The following is a 16,888-nucleotide window of genomic DNA, read 5'->3' on the forward strand; positions in this document are numbered from 1 at the left end:
ATGAAATAAGAAAGCTGTATTTAAAAGCTGATTAGCTGAGCTAACATTAGTATCACAGCATTAAAATATTTACTAACTAGGCATTAAAAAATTTACTAACGAATCAAGATTTACTATGCAGTTTCTGAAAGAAATAATTTTTCAACTAATACAATGTTTCAGTACAATTAGCACAAATAATTATACAAACATTGATTACATAATCAGTAACCATGTAAAATAATGTTCAAGTACAGAGCAATTGTTACCAAAACACTGAAATTCTTTAAAAACCACTAATTCATTATTAGTTCCACAAACTTAAGGATCATTAACATGAGATAAAAACTTTCTGTTTTAAAAGAACAATCATATACTGATTAATCTCTTTACTGTTCTCCACATTCCATATTCCCACATTCCCAGAAACATGCCTTGACTCATGCTGTCCTGTCCTTTGGGGATACAGATTCACTGTATTCTCCAATAAAAACTGTACATTTCCTTTTAAGATTCAGCTCAAAATCACCTTCTTTAACACTATTCTAATTCTGCTACTCAGTGATTTTTCCTTTTAGTTACATATACACTTTTATATTGAACTGCATACAGTCATTTATTTTCAGATCTTTCTAAATGTACAGAATGTTTTTAGCTATAGAATTTCTGAAGGCTGGGCAAAAATATGGCACTTAGCCGCATTTAAAAAAATATTTTCCTTCTAGGAATATGTTCACTATAGAGAATTCAGAAAACAGAATGCTCCTAGAAGACCTCCACCACTTACAAGTAAACACTGTTAAGATTTTAGCATATATTTTTCTAATCTTTCAACATACATATATACAACATATATGATTTCAAAACAAAATCAGTATCATACTGTACATACTATTCTTTAATGTTTTAACAACAGCATGCCATAAATATTTTTTATGCAAATCAGTATTCTTTTATAATTCCTAATCATTTCCAATGCTTTAGTCAATGGAAAAAAAATTATCTAAATACAAGAAGATCTTATGAGAGTAAAAAAAAGAATGGAAATCATTAAGATTTGAAGATGAAACACTAAAAATACACTATTTCAATCTGGACAAAATTTGCTGATACCATTAGAGAAATTCCAAACACAAAAGTCACAATTTTGTTCAGAAAGGAGGATGTGAATCAATGGTTTTCAGCAGCAGACTGGAATTTCTGCCTTTAACAAAAATTTACTTTTCACTAGAAACAACAATATCTAAATATAAATAATGTTATCTCTAAGCAATAAAGGGTTAAATAAAGATTATTACATTTATATGGCTGAATATCAAGCAAATACTAAATGCAACCATTGCAGACTATAGCTGATCCTTAAGCCACATGGTCTTGGAACTGTGCAGGTCCACTTATGTTGTTGTCAATAAATACATACTGCAGTACTACATATCTGTGGTTGGTTGAATCCTCAAATGAGGAACCAGGGATACTGAGGGCCAGTCCATTGTTAAGTAATACTTTGATTTTTAACTGTGTGGAGGGTTGGCATCCCTAACCCCCAGGTTGTTCCAGGGTCTGTTTAAGACAATGAAAAACTGGCATGATGAAAGTTAATGGAAAACTACAATACAAACTGCATCTGTAACAATGACTTCCTGATTGAAAACTATGTAATATTTTTAAAGGGTAAACACTAAAGGTTACTTGTAGACTTTGAATAGGGAGATTACAGGTAAATTTTTATTTTCTTTATACCTTTCTGAGTTTTCGAAAATATTCTTCAATAAACTGGTATAACCCTTATCATGAGAAAGACAAATGTTGCAAATCAGAAATTGTGTATTTTATAACCATGTAAAATGATGCCCAAGATTGTCTTCATTCTTTTAACATCAAATGTTTGATTAGGGAGTTCCACATAAGTCATAATGTAAAACACAATGACACATATGACACAGCCAAATGTGTTAAGTGTATATGTTATAAAAATCGGAAAGGATGGTTTCCAGTTCCTTCTGTTAAACTGAGGTTTGTTGTCTACTTTTTTTCTTATAAGAACACAACGAAATAAAAGCAAAACTTGAAAAAAATAAAAGTATAGATAATAAAAAGCACTCGTAAACTCACAACTCAGACATATCTGCTGTTAACAATTTGGTATGCGTCTCATACTATGCATATTTTTTTATACAGTTGAGGTCAAAAAGCATATTCAATCCCCTACTCTTAAAAAAATAATTATTTTAAGAAATAATTTAAAGGCATTACTGAAGAAAATTTGAAAAATAAAGAACTCAAAAGGTAAAAAAAAAATTCTACTACTTGGATTTACCCACTATTAGCATTTAAGTGAATGTCATTTTAGTTATGCTTTATAGGTATATATGTGTATATCTATACACACACACACACACACACACACACACATGCATGCAGATAAATGGAAAGGTTTGAGAGGATTACACCATAAAATGTGTCATCCAAGTTTGGCTCAAGGGCTGCCTACCCAGAGGCTTTCCCTGATCTCAACAAATTTTTGCTATTACCCCCAACAAATTAAGATCTTATCACTTAGTTTTATTTTCTTTATATCACTTAATATGGTGAATATGGTTTAACACAACTCCGCTCATTCATTTGCTTATTTGCTGACATACTGTTCAACACAAATGTAAATTCAATGAAAGCCAAGGCCTTCCCTAGCATGTTCACTATTATATTCTTAATGCTTAGAAGAGTCCCTAGTCACTGAGACAAAGGAAGTTATTTATCAAACAAATCACTGAATAGTAAACTATATTTTCACTTCATAACATACATGGCCATTTCCCGATGGTCACTGAACTAGTCTTCCACAACATGATTTTTTTGTGGTTGTTGGAAAATTACTTTATGAAGCCTTAAAAGCATTGAGTATAATTAAACTGTGGCAGAGTTAGATACAATAATAGTTCAATTCCAAAATAAAAGTTATTTTAGGTGAGACCATGAAATTTCCTAACATGTGATTTTAATACATTGTGCTAAATTTTCTAAAACAACTCAGAGGAACTGATATTTACAGTAAATGGAGTATTTATGAAAAATATGGCACTAGCTATATTAGATGTATGTGTATACAGAACCCAAGATTATATGAACTAGGAAATATGAACTAGGAAACAAATGTTGTACATCTCAACAGCAGTACTAGAATGCAGAATTTAAGACTGGGATTTATACCATGGGATTTGGAAAAAGAGCAGACATCTTGTTTTCAAAACCTGAAGTTTTTCTCAAGACCAAAATCAACACTATAACTGTCAGACAGGAAAAAGAGAAGCTTTGCTTGCTTTAATTGTTCATCTGCATCAGAAAGTCCACTATCTCTGAGATAGGAACCACTGCAATAAGAAGGGAGTGAATAGGTTCTCCCAAAGGAAGACTGCTGCTTAATTATGCTTCCTGCCCTGGAACCAGGAGCAAACTTGTGTTTCCCAACCTAATTCATCATAAACCCACCATTCTCCATCTTCATGAAACAACCTTGTCTCCCATTGAATTTCCTTTTCCTTCCTTTCTTGGGCTTCTGCTCTTTGTCCTTCTTCAAGTCTATACCTGGCTTCACCGCTGCTTCAATGTCTCTGATTTAAGTTGAAAGTGACATCTTTCCAAAGGCAGCGGGATTCGTATTCATTCTGATCTTCCAGCTTCGTCACTTTCTTCATTATAGGCAACTTCTTGGTATCTATAAAAACTATATTTCCCCCTGTTGAGTATTTTGCATACATTACACCATTCCATTCCCCTTCAATTGAGCAGAAAGACTTCTTGTCATTTGGAGAAAAAATCTCGGGGGTAATTCTGTGCTTCTTGGCCCCACAGAAAGGTTTAGTGTGGAAGATGATATTTGCACTATAGCCAGTTTTGGAACAATTAATATTGCTTTCTCCGCCTAGTTCCACCCAGAGCACTGTGAGGACAGACCTGCCGTAACCATTGGGGAATGTGAGAATGTAATGTTCATCATGCTCTAGACATGAGACACAGCCCTGCCCTATGTTGTGCACCCCGATTGACATCCCGAGGAATTTTGATTTGGTCCAGATATGAGCACGGAATTGTATCTTCTTAATAAAACACTCAGCATAAAAGGCTGAAATGGGTGGATGATGAGAAACCTGCTCAGCCACAAATGTTACACTATTCTTGGAAACCCAGGGAACTGGTCCTTCTGAAACTAGCTCTGCATTCTCTTCGGTATCATTTGGTAATGTGCACTGACACTGAAAGATTTCACCCAAAATGGGGTTGTATGGCTTTTTGGTAACTGATCCTTTCCTTCCTGCATGAAAGGTTGAGAGATACCATTTCACAACCTGAACCATTCAGTCTTTGGCATCCTTCTGGTCACTAATACTCACAAACAGGTCCGGATATGTAAAAAAGTATGCATACATTTCTAAAAGAGATCTTTTTTCAAGAATAAATGTTGGAAGAACAACCTTTGTAAGATCCATTCCAAATCTAACCTGTGACAACAGATGCATGATAACGCTCTTGTGCTCTTCCACTGACCCTGCCTCCCCTTCGCCATCTCTATCATCATGTGAATCAAAAAGGTCAGCATCACTTGTTCCATTGGACGTGGGAGATTCTATGATATCTGGGCACTTTAGACTATCTCCCGAGCAGCTGTGTGTGAAGACTGAGGCAGATCCAGAGGAATCTATTAAGTGTTTTGGGGATGAGCCACTCTGATGGAATTCATCTGTATCACAGAATTCATCTTCATTGCTAGAGTAAGAGAACTCTGGGACTTTGTTTTGAGACAGGCTGACATGGCTTGGATAAGTCAGACTGCTACTAGGTGGTTAGTGGCCACTGCCTATATACTATTTGGTGTTGGAGTCTGATAACGTCCCAAGGTTGCTAATACAGATCCAACTGGGAGAGAAGAGGGATGCTGCTCTGACTTACAGAACCTCTGAGTTGGTTCTGGAGTAAGACAGTCTGGGAAGGCACTGTGTTGATCACAGGTTCCAAGGGACTATTGCATCCACAGGATTAATAGTGCTTATAATTCTATCTGCATGATTCTCTGCAATATACTGGTCTTTAGCAATCTGCAGCAACACAATGCAGTGTTTAATTGATTCTGTCACGTTATTTGTTGTCTCTTTGAGGGTTTCAATTTTCTTTCTCTGTTCACCATCTTTGAAGTTTGAAGCAGTTTTGAAGTTTGTCATCAAAAAGCTTCAACTGTTCTATCAAGATCTGTAGGTAAGCATCAGCCTCTTTAAGTTTCTTATTAAAGTCTTGGGCACTAGGAACAAATCCTGAATCGAAACCCCCAGGGGGTGACAGGATGGAGGCAGGGAGAGAATCACACTCATGCCCAAGGCCTGGGCAAGCAGCAGGGTCCCTGGGAACTCAGGGATGGGAGCCAGACCCTCTCCCAGACCCTCCAGGAGTGGGTCTAATCATTCCACAAGTGACCAGCAAGAAAGCCATTCACCAAGGCCCCAGCCCTCTGTGCCTCCAGGGGAGGGAGCCGAGGGCCGCTTCCGAGCACCCCTCTTCACCCCCCTCTGCTGAATAAACCCACAACATGATTTATAATGACTCATTTCCTTGTAGAAATGATATAATTTCAACCCTATTCCTTGATAATCAGGTTGATTTTCAAAATTTGATTATTATAACTGCTTCTAAGATTTTATAACTCCAGTTTCTTCTTTGGGATTAATTCTTAGGAGAAAGCTAGGTCAAAGCTATTCCTTTTAAAAATATTTTTTATACCAGTGAGCAAAATTTTGACAACTTATATTTCTAATAGTGGAGTATAAATGCATCAATTTTCCTGGATCCTTGGCACATTTTCTAAATCTTAGCATTATATTAATCTGCATTTCTGATTACTAGTGAAATTAAAACATGTTTAAAATGTTTTAGAGACATTTGACCCAAAACATTTCAGTCTTTGACTTTTCCATCTCACACAAGTGAAAAAAATATAGGAAAACAAAAATGTCTAGGAAAGAAAGGCAGCACTACTTTATATAAAGTTGTGGAAAGAGTGGGGGAGATAAAGAAATATTTATGCCATTGAACAACAACAAAAAATACTAAGGCACTGTTAAATTTTCTTGGTGACATTTCCAGTTTTTTTTGAACTTGACTTCCACTGTACTTTCTTAAATGATAGGAACTTAAGAATAAAACAAAACTTACTTCCACTGTTTGATATATTGTAAGGGATTAAGGTTGCATCCTGCGTCAGTTAAAGCTTTTTTGTACTGCTCCAAATCAGCCTGAAATAAGAATATGACAAAAATCTTTACTTTCATGAAAGAGATCATTTTGTTTGTAGTCATCTAATTAATCAAAAAGTTAGACTAATGGCATGAGCACCTAAGTAAGTGAAGTGGTACCTTAAGGGAGCACCCAAATGAGTAACCAAGACAAAAATCACATACAATGAAAATTACCTTTGACAGGCTCCCAAATCACCTAAACAGTATGGTGTTTTGTCATCCCTCAGCAAGCCCAACAGAGTCAGTTTTTCTTCCACTGTCGACATAGATTGTCCTTGGAATAAGCATTAAATGAAAGATCTGGATTGATCAAGAATATTTCAAAACTGGAAACATGAAAGGAGTGATGCTGACTTAAGGGGAATCACTGCAGAATCAGGTGGTCTCATCTCATATTCACTGTAAATGTTCAAAGTTATTAACTGAACAGCAGGTGATCTACACTTTTTAAATAGTTAAATAGTTCTCTTTCTTAGTCTTTTATTTCCTAATGAGTAAAGTGCAGTTGAATTTATGTCATGGGAGCTTTCAGAGCAACTCCATTGTAAAAATTTTCTAAGAAAAAGAAACTTTTAAGCTCACCATCAATCAGAGATGCTCACTACTTCATATTCTGGGAGCTATTAATCTGAGAGTGAGCTTTCCTGGTGGCTCAGATGGTCAAGAATCTGCAAGCAATGCAGGAGACCCGGGTTTGATCCCTGGGTTGGGAAGAGTCCCTGGAGATGGGAATGGCTACCCACTCCAGTATTCCTGCCTGGAGAATTCCATGGACAGAGGAGCCTGGTGGGTTACAGTCCATGAGGTTGCAGAGTCAGACACAAGTGAGCAACCAACACTTTCAATCTGACATCAATAGTCAAAATTTGCCTCAAGCCTCATAATGATTACTTATAAAAAGACATAATTCTTAACAAAAATAAATAAAATCATATATTCGATAGCTCAGTTGGTAAAGAATCTGCCTGAAATGCAGGAGACCCTGGTCTGATTCCTGGGTCAGGAAGATCTGCTGGAGAAGGGATAGGCTACCCACTCCAGTATTCTTGGGCTTCCCTGTGGCTCAGCTGGTAAAGAATCCGCCTGCAATGTGGGAGACCTGGGTTCAATCCCTGGGTTGGAAAGATATTCTGGAGAAGGGAATGGCTACCTACTCCTGTATTCTGGCCTGGAGAATTCCATTGACTATATAGGCCATAGGGTCTCAAAGAGCTGGACACAACTGAGCAATTTTCACTTTCATATATTCCTAAGAAAATATTATAAATAGGCTATTAGAATCCCTTAAGCTATAGGTACACCCCCATTAATGACAGAGATCTTTCTACAATGAAACCTACACTGTAGTCACCCCTCATCAGCAGTTTTGCCTTCCAGGTTCCAGCTCCTGTGGTCAACTAAGGCCTGAAAATACTGAATGGAAATTCCCAGAAACAAACAATTCATGAGCCTTAAATTGTGCCTCGTATGGAAAGCATGATGATATCTTACGCTGTCCTGCTCAGTCCTGCCCCAACCAGTGACATCCGCTGCTCCTGACATCTAACCATCAACATCGTCATAGTGTGATGATACAGGGTCACCTGAAGCAGATGATTCTCCTTCACGTCAGGTAATAGTAGTCTAATAATACATCTCAATGCCTACATCATTCACCTCATTTCATCTCATCACACAGACATTTTTATCAGCTGACATCATCAACATAAGAAGGATGAGTATAATAACTGTATTTTGAGAGTCCACATTCACATAACTTTTTATTATGGTATATTGTTATAATTATTCTATTTTATTAGCCATTTTTGTTAATCTCTATGTCTAATTTATAAATTAAACTTTTATCATCAGTATGTTATGTATAGGAAAAAACCGCATATATGGTAGTGAGGGGCATTTGGTACTATTCATGGTTTCAGGCATCCAATGGGGGTCTTGGATTATATCTCCCTTGGATAAGGGGGGAACTACTGAACTTTCTAACTAAATTAAAAGTCAAGAGACATATTCCTAGGATAAAGCAGAACTGACCTAAAGCAAATACTGGTTTACTTTTCTGTTTTAACATGTCAAACAAAAAGAAGCCTCACAATCTACCAGACATCAGAAAAATAATTGCTATCAGCAAAGGAAAGCAGTTTACAACAGCTGTATCATTCCAGGTGTCTTTCCCAAGGTTCTTATGCTAGTTGCTCATCTAGTAAAATTATACAAGTTAATATTAGAAACAGTTAACAGGTCTCCAATGCAGCAACAATACCAAAAATCACTGCTTTCCTTCAGAGTAAGTCAGTTACCTGGGCACACTTAAAAATTTTTTTTTCCCTCAAAAGCAGTTGATGCCTCATTAAAGAAAAAGAAAACAACAAAATATCCCACAATCTACTCTTCCACTGAGGGAAAAAAAAAAACATCTAGAAAGGAAAACTGATCATGTTCCAATCATTCTTAGAAATTTATTCTAATATAAAAGTAGCCCTTTTTTTTTTAACTTAAGTACAAAATTTCAATGCTATTTTTATACAAATCATATGACATGTGAATCTGAAGTTTAATCTTATGAAATTACAGTATTTATATAACTTTTGGAACTTACTAGAATAGTTATTTCCAGAAATAAGAATTTTGGTCACCTGAATTCTGTTCATGTTCAAACAACTTAAAAGTGGTGAGATTATTTCATGAGTAAATCATTCCCTTGGTGACAAATACTGCTATAAAATTCAGCAGTAAATAGAACTAGCTGTTTTCCTTTAAAGGAAGGAATGAAATGATCTTTTGGCCGTTTTTACTTCTATTTCTGAAACAAGTGAGTATCCCCCTTTCCTCCCAGTAACTGAACACAGAGGACATACCTCAGAAGGTGCTTGCTGTGCACTTATGTAATAGATAAGAAACAGCCTCATTTTATCTTCTGGAGTTCCTGCTACAAAGCGGAAACAGATAAGGAAAAAAAGACTTTCACAATTCCAGCTGTTATGTATTATGGTCAACACTATAAACTCAAGGCATACATAACTGTGACAAAATAAGCTTCTTGATTCAAATGATTTAATGTTATAGGCACTAAATTACAACCATGTAAAATACAGATATGGAAAAAGATGAAATACTATAGGATTACAGGATTATCATCTGCAGTCCAGCTTCCAAACTGTCTATAATGTTGAAGATTAATTTTTCAGATATAAACTCAAAAAGAAAAAAATGGTATAGGTAGGATAATCATGTAATTCTAAAACAGTACTCTTTTGAAATGAAAAGGGGGGGCGCTAAACAATACTTATATAAGGACAACTTGGATACACTTCAAAGTGTATCCCAACATGTAAGAACTCAGAATTGTTATACTTCACTATAGAATAAAAACAAGAATAATTTTTTCAAAACATAATGACTGATGACCCATTGATTTTTTTTATCTTCAAATTATCCTTACTCCCTAAATAAGACAAAGACTTGGTAATAAAGATGAAAGACAGGCTCTCCTAAGTTCTTATGTTTACAAATAGATACTGTATTTTAAACATTCTGAGGTAGGTTACAAGATGCAGGGTCTTGTTTAAATCCTAGGAGAAAGCTGGTATTTTTGTTTTAACAGGTAATTCGCCTGTCTGGGTTCAGGTCAAAGTTCCTACCAGCCTCTGTGAGTTGTGGTTCTATCATGGACTCTATTTTCAAAACGTCTGCAGTGCTATTTGGCTCTGTCCCACTGTCCAGCAGCCAGTATAGGAATTTGGAGGTCATCTTGTCCCTCACCTCTCAGTCCTTGGAACTGCTGTGTAGGATCAGATTTAGGCATGAACAACTCAGAGGTAAGCCCAGGAATTCATTAACAACTTTATAGGGTTGCTTTCCTGAGCTCCTTCCTTCCTTCTGTAACCTCCCCGGTACTTTCCAGTTTCCTTGGCCTTCCCTTTTTGGTGCTCCAGCCAGAAAGCGTTGGCTTTAGTTACCCTGCTCCACTTCCTGCAACTATGACAAAGCAGTTAGAAGACAAAGAAAGAAAGATGACTGTGGCTTGCTGTAGGCTCTTGGGGTAAGGGCTCCTAAGATATGAGAGAAAGGTTTCCTTCCCTCAGAGTTTTAGGGACCTGTGGGTCCCTGCTGTTGCTTTTAATATCCTCAGCATACAGCATGGCCTTTTCTAAGAGTGGGTGCTTATTCTGCTTAGCGAAGGAACAGTTCCCACTCTTCAACAAGGAGAAACGTATTTTATAATTCCAATAGGGTCAATGTCCTAAAAGCCTCTGCTAAAGTTTTTAAGTCATAGGATGCTAAGAATTGGAGGGCATGCAACGCTTATAATGACATTAGTCACAGAGGAACTAAATGGAAATTGGAAAAATGTATCCTTTACAACTGTGAGTACTCCAGTCTGGAGCTTGCAGCTAAAGGCTGGATCCTCCTGTCACATCCAAGTTTCTACTGCAACTGCTATTTCAAAGGCAGGGTTTCCTCATTGAATAATCTGATACTTCAGAGAAAAGTTGTAAGTATAATTCAGAGAGCTTTTTCTTCCCTGGAAAATTTGAGAGTAAGGTGTTGAACTGCTTTCCCACCACTCCCAAATGTTAAGGACATTCTCCAATATAGTAACTTCAAAATAACAGAATATAATAATATATCAAAATCAGAAAATTAGTGTTGGTCCGCTATTACCACCTAATCCTTGGATGTCACTCCAAGTTTCGACTACTGTCTCTATAATATCCTTTATGGGAAAAAGAATCACGTGTTACTGCAAAGAGCTGTCATCTCTTACATACAGTTGTCTTCTGTATGAAACAGTTCCTCAAGTCTTTCTTGACTTCATGGCCTTGATAAGGATTATAGGCTATTATTTTCCTTCCTTTTAGTAGAATACTCCACAATTAATTTTTGACTGAATTTCCTCATGATTAGAGTCAGGCTGTACATCTTTGACAGGAATACAACAAAAGTGATACTGTATTTGTTGTAATGAATCTTTTGGTGGTACACTATTTCAGGATGCCTCATTACTGCTGATGTTCAATGTGTTTACCTAATAAGGCACCTATCAGGCTTCTCCCCTGTCAGGTTATTTTTCTTCCTCTGTAAGTAATAAGTATTTTGTAGGGAGGTACTTTCAAACTGTGTAAATAATCTGGAAAATTTCTGTTTATTCATTAATTATATCTGTATGGACTCATGGCTTCTTATTTCATTCAGTATGTTATAATCTGTTATCATCACTATTTATTTTGGTACTGTCATGATCTGGCCATGGGGGGCCTCTTCAAGCTGACTTTTGGGTTCTTTTTGGCACATTTCATCATGTTTTGAGTACTTTCCTTGCTTTCTGATACAACACAATGTTTCAGGCTTACTTTGTACTTCCTCTCCCTAGAATCAACCATTTATTTCGCCAATGAGTCCTTGTGGAAAAGGGAATATAGAAGCTAAAAGTTTTACTACTGGAGAATTGTTGCTCCTCATTCTGCTCAAGTGGCAGAACTAGGGAATGCATATATTTGAATACACACACACACATAAAATCTATAATTACTTCTCTATTTGACAAGCATTTAATGAAAATACCAAGTCCACATCGGCACCTCCAATTCCAATATTACAGGTTTCATTCTAGTTTTCTTCCTTTTAATATTTGTAACTTTCATCTCTGACAATGGGAAACCTCGCTCCCATTATATTATCTGATATATTTACTTATTTAACCAGTCCCCTGTATGTAACACATATCCTAACTCTGCTACTGTCTGCTTGCCTGCAGAGATGTCATCTCACTCCACTCTGGTTCTGATTCCCTACAATGGACACACACATATGCCTGGCTATACTTCTCACCCCCTCTGAGCCAATGCCTGGTTTGTCCTTTGCAGGGTCACCCTCCTTAACCTGATAGGGCCCTCATACTCCAGGACTAAACTGCTCCCACATATGGACACCCTGCTCACCTCACGTGGGACTGTGATACCTCAAGTTAGATTATCAACCCTCCCTCTACCTGATCTGTGATGCCTTCTCATTCTGCTTGGGTTCTGACATCTTGTTCTGGACTAAAGTGGTACTTGAAGAAGGAAAGAACAACCCACTCTAATATCCTTGCCTAGGAAATCTTAAAAGGACAGAGGAACCTGGAGGGCTACAGTCCATGGGGTCACAAGACTTGGACATGACTTAGTGACTAAAAGAACAAAAGTGATACCAGACTGCCACTGTGCATGAATGTCTACCTTGCTCTGCTCTACTTAATGTCTTTAAAAATGAATTGGTTTGAGAAAGCAAGGGAAATGAAAAAGGTTCTGATTATTTTTTAATCAGCATATTTTTTGCTTAAACTTTACTCAAAACTGATTGTAAATAACAAGAAATAGCTCTGAAGTGATGGACTTAGATATACGTTACATATTTTTTCACTGTAAAGTACACATACTTTCAAAATGTTATGTTCTCCCCACAAATCTATCTTTTTATAAGTGTGAGCAATACTAGGGATTCTCAGAAATTTTTATGAATAGAACCCTTTAATTACAAACATTTCAAAAAAATTGTTTATTACCTTCCAACTTGATATAAAATCTAAAAGTCATAACCAAAATAATAACTCAAAAACCATTATCAGCTGAAGAACTTGTATGTAAAATAGAAGTTAATAGCTTATATGATTTTTGTTCATTTTTGAAAACAGCTGAGATCTGAATTGAAAACTTCTGAAATTATCAACAAGTCTCTAAAGTTTAGAGAATTTTAGAAGCTAAAACTCTGTGCAGACTTTATGATCATTGTAGTTGAACACAATGATTAGATTATATAATCCAAGTACAAATAGTTATATCTTATTTAAAGAAAATCTAACAAACATATATTTAGATAAATATAAAGGGACTGTCTACAGAGTTTCTTTAGAAGTGAACTGCCAAAGTATTTAGAACAGAATTCAGTTTTAGATACTGATACATCTTTTTAGGGAGCTCTACAGGGTTAAACCAAAGCAGAATGTGTCATGCTTGGTTTGAATGTTTTACCTTCAAATCTTGCTGAAGCCAGCAGAAATTGAGCTTCAAATGCATCACTTTAAACAAATGAATATAAAAAGTGCTTATATACTAATACATTAATAAAACATATCTTCAAAGCAAAGTTCAATAAAATAAAATGCAAATAATTTTTCTAATTTAGGAACTGCTATGCTACAAACTTCTCAACAGGTAATAGATCATTTAATTATCTCATTAATAGCAAAGATTGTGAGAAAAACAGTAATTCTATCAAATTTTACTCAAATTGAAATGTTGGATTTGTCAGACGAAAAACTTACATTAACCTCAAATTTATGATACATACCATCAGGGTCTGATATTATATCTAGAAGAGATTTATCCAGAGTCGTTTTGCTCATTATTTTTTCTTCATATTCAAAATATACATCCAGTTTTCTTGCCTGTTTCAAAATAAGTATCAGATTAGAGAACACTAATAAAAACATACTAAAAACCTCTCTGCTTACTAGTGTCTATTTTCTATGATCAAATTAAAAAACAAATGTTAATTTTCTAGTAGAATTTACTTTTACTTTATTTTACTTTTAACCATAAACTTAGTGTAAAAAACAAGATTGACTATTTCATTTATATTTGACTTATAAATTTAGAATAACTCTGCATGTCATATGTTAACAAAGACAAAAATCACACAAATCTCAGTTATTGTATTAATAAGTAACTACCATACAAATAACACTATTTCATGCAAATTAATGTCAAGTGATCAAGTTATGTTTACTTTTTTAGTGAGTAAATTCACATACTTTTATCCTAACTAGACAGAAGTTTATCCTAATTATTTTCAATGGCTTTAACTGTTCCTCATTCATTTTCCCACTAAATACTTTGAACTTTAGATAATGCAAAATAGTCAAACTTTGCTTTCCTGTACAGCAGCTTTTCTAATTTAAAATATGTTGACTAAAATTATCCAAATGAAATTAACATGTTAGGATAATCCAAGGTAAATAAAAATCATGAAGTATCTATTAGATTATGCTTCAGATAAGACGAGAGAGACAAGAACATGCTTTACTACTGAAGGTGTTACCAATCTAAGGAAAGTAGAAATCATTCATGAAATAAATGAGAACACAGAGATATCAATAAAGAATCAAAATATAAATACAGAATATAAATAAACATTAAATTAAGATGATAGGATGAAATAAATATTAACCAATTGTAGAGAAGGAAGTGACAATTTTGAGTTGTTCTGAAAGTGATTTGGGGACATGGACAGACAGAGTTCATTTCACTTAAAGGAATCATGTCTGTGTGTGAGTATGCCTGTGTGTGCGTGTTAGTAGCTCAGTTGTGTCTGACCAGGCTCCTCTGTCCGTGTGTGTGTGTGCGTTAGTTGCTCAGTCGTGTCCAACTCTTTGCGACCCCATGGACTATAGCTCTCTAGGCTCCTCTGTCCATGGGATTCTGCAGGCAAGAATACCAGAGTGGGTAGCCATCCCCTTCTCCAGGGATCGAAACCAGGTCTCTCGACTACAGGCAGATTCTTTACTGTCTGAGCCACCAGGAAAGCCCTGGTTAAAGGGATCATATCAAGGCATGATCAGAGTGGATAGATCTGAATGGCAGATTCAGCAGTGATTTCACACATGAGGCAACAGGCGATCAACCCCTCAATCCCAGTCCTCCGCAGTGGCATACAAGGCCAGAGCTTTAAACAGATGCAATACATGGCTTGAAAATCAAAACATGAAAAGGTAAATATACTGAGACCTGTCCTCACTCCTGCCCTTTTCTACCCTATTTCCACCTGCTTCTTTGGCTATTTATTTCTCCAATAGCTTTTGAGCTTCTCTATGCAAATACAAGCAAATAGTTATCTATATCCTAATATCCCTCTGCTTTCTGACACAAAAGGTAATATACTATACTCTGCTTCCCTTGTTTTCACTCAGCAATATATTCTACACCAGTACACGCAGAATTTCCTTGAGTGAAGTTGAGATAAGAGTTAATAAACTTTGTAATAGAGTTTTTGTTTGTTTTTTACAAATGGCTCTCCACATTTTTTTAGATTCCCTGATATAGGAACTATTTTAATTACTGTATAAAGCTACTTTGAATAAACAAAATAGATACATGCTAAAGTACTAGGAATGGAAAAATGCAGTATCAAAAACGAACAAAAGAAACAGAAAGGAGATCCTAGGAAAGTGACCATGTTGGTGACTGTGGGAATGGAAACAAAGAGACGTATACTTAATAATTAACATGAGAATTACACAGGAAGGAAAATAGTGAAAAAAGTCAAAGATAATTCCTGGCAAATAAAATGACGGTATTAGGAACTGTGTGTGTTTAGTCATTCAGTCGTGTCCAACTCTTTGTGACCTCATGGACTGCAGTCCGCCAGGCTCCTCTGTCCATGGGCATTCTCCAGGCAAAAATACTGGAGTGAGTTGCCATGCCCTCCTCCAGGGGATCTTCCCAACACAGGGATCGAACCAAGGTCTCCTGCATTGCAGGCGGATTATCTACCAATCTAGACCACCAGGGAAGCCCTATGTTAACATAAATATTAGACCGGGAAAGCCTAATTATCTGTAGAATAAAGCCAAGAATGGAAGGGGGAAGGAGATAAAATAAGGTGTTAGTCTGTCAGGGCCTCACAATCTGCTCCAGCCAACTTTTCTGTTTTACTACTATTCACCAGGTTCAGTTCCCTCTAGCCACATCAATTAACTCATTGACTTTCCATTAAAAGTAGTGAATGCTTTTAATCCTCAAGGCTTGGGTTTGAATTATTCTCTTAGCTTTTTTAGAATGCATTTCTCCTCCATCATCTGCCCAGTGAATTCTACTATTTTTCAAGATCTAGCATCTTTGCAGCTTCTCTATAACTTTCAACCTCTGTTTCTTCCCTTTCCTGCTCCTTCCCCATCTCCTTCTTCACTTCTCCATAATAGCAATGATTACACCACATTACTCTCTTTGGTTTACATACCTTTCTAGAACTATAAACTTCCTAGAGTGTTTCTAATTAATTGTTTAACCCTAGGAGTCTAACAAAGCACCTGTCTCGTAGCAAAATGTATGTCAAATTTCTAAGCTAAGAGCAAGACATGTACAGATCAAGTAATCATCTTTAAAAGTTATGAAAGTAGATAAATGAACTTCCAGAAGTGAAAAATGCAGAGAATCAAGCTTTAGTGATTTAATAGATAAAATTAAGTATGCTAAATGCCATAATGGAATCTAATGTGTGTACCTACATAAATGAAGAAACATGGCTCACTTAGGCTCATTTTGCTCTTCCTGACGCATTAACTTATCCACATTTTAACTTCTAATGAACAATGGAAGCAGAATTTTAAAAAAGTTAATCTGACGGCTAATGGTTAGACATTCTTTTGAAGGTGATAATGTTCTAAAATTGCCTTGTGATTATGGTTGTGTAACTATGTGAATATAGTAAAAACCACTATATTGTATGCTTTAAAAAGGTGAATTGTATGGTATGTGAACTATATTTCCATAAAGGAGTTAAATAAAAACCATATGGCATTTCAATATACTGACTGGGAAGGAGCCTCATGCGGGAGGGAAAGGAATGAAGTAAAGATTTTCTAACCTGCA

General features: G+C 35.9%; 1 protein-coding gene and 1 pseudogene across 2 annotated transcripts in view; both read right to left on the bottom strand.

The window, feature by feature from the left end:
- SCFD1 (sec1 family domain containing 1) overlaps window positions 1-16,888 on the bottom strand; it is a 112,840-nt gene that overhangs the window by 31,217 nt on the left and 64,735 nt on the right. For both annotated transcript variants that reach the window (XM_043489820.1, XM_043489821.1), the window contains exons 15-17: window positions 13,590-13,686; window positions 9,116-9,186; window positions 6,178-6,257 (exon numbers count right to left, since the gene is read on the bottom strand). In XM_043489820.1, the coding sequence (XP_043345755.1) occupies window positions 6,178-6,257; window positions 9,116-9,186; window positions 13,590-13,686 (248 nt within the window). The remainder of the gene's footprint in view (window positions 1-6,177; window positions 6,258-9,115; window positions 9,187-13,589; window positions 13,687-16,888) is intronic.
- Window positions 6-6,171, bottom strand: LOC122455046 (annotated as a pseudogene).

This window comes from Cervus canadensis, chromosome 17, assembly GCF_019320065.1.
Source record: "Cervus canadensis isolate Bull #8, Minnesota chromosome 17, ASM1932006v1, whole genome shotgun sequence".
Classification (NCBI taxonomy): domain Eukaryota; kingdom Metazoa; phylum Chordata; class Mammalia; order Artiodactyla; family Cervidae; genus Cervus; species Cervus canadensis.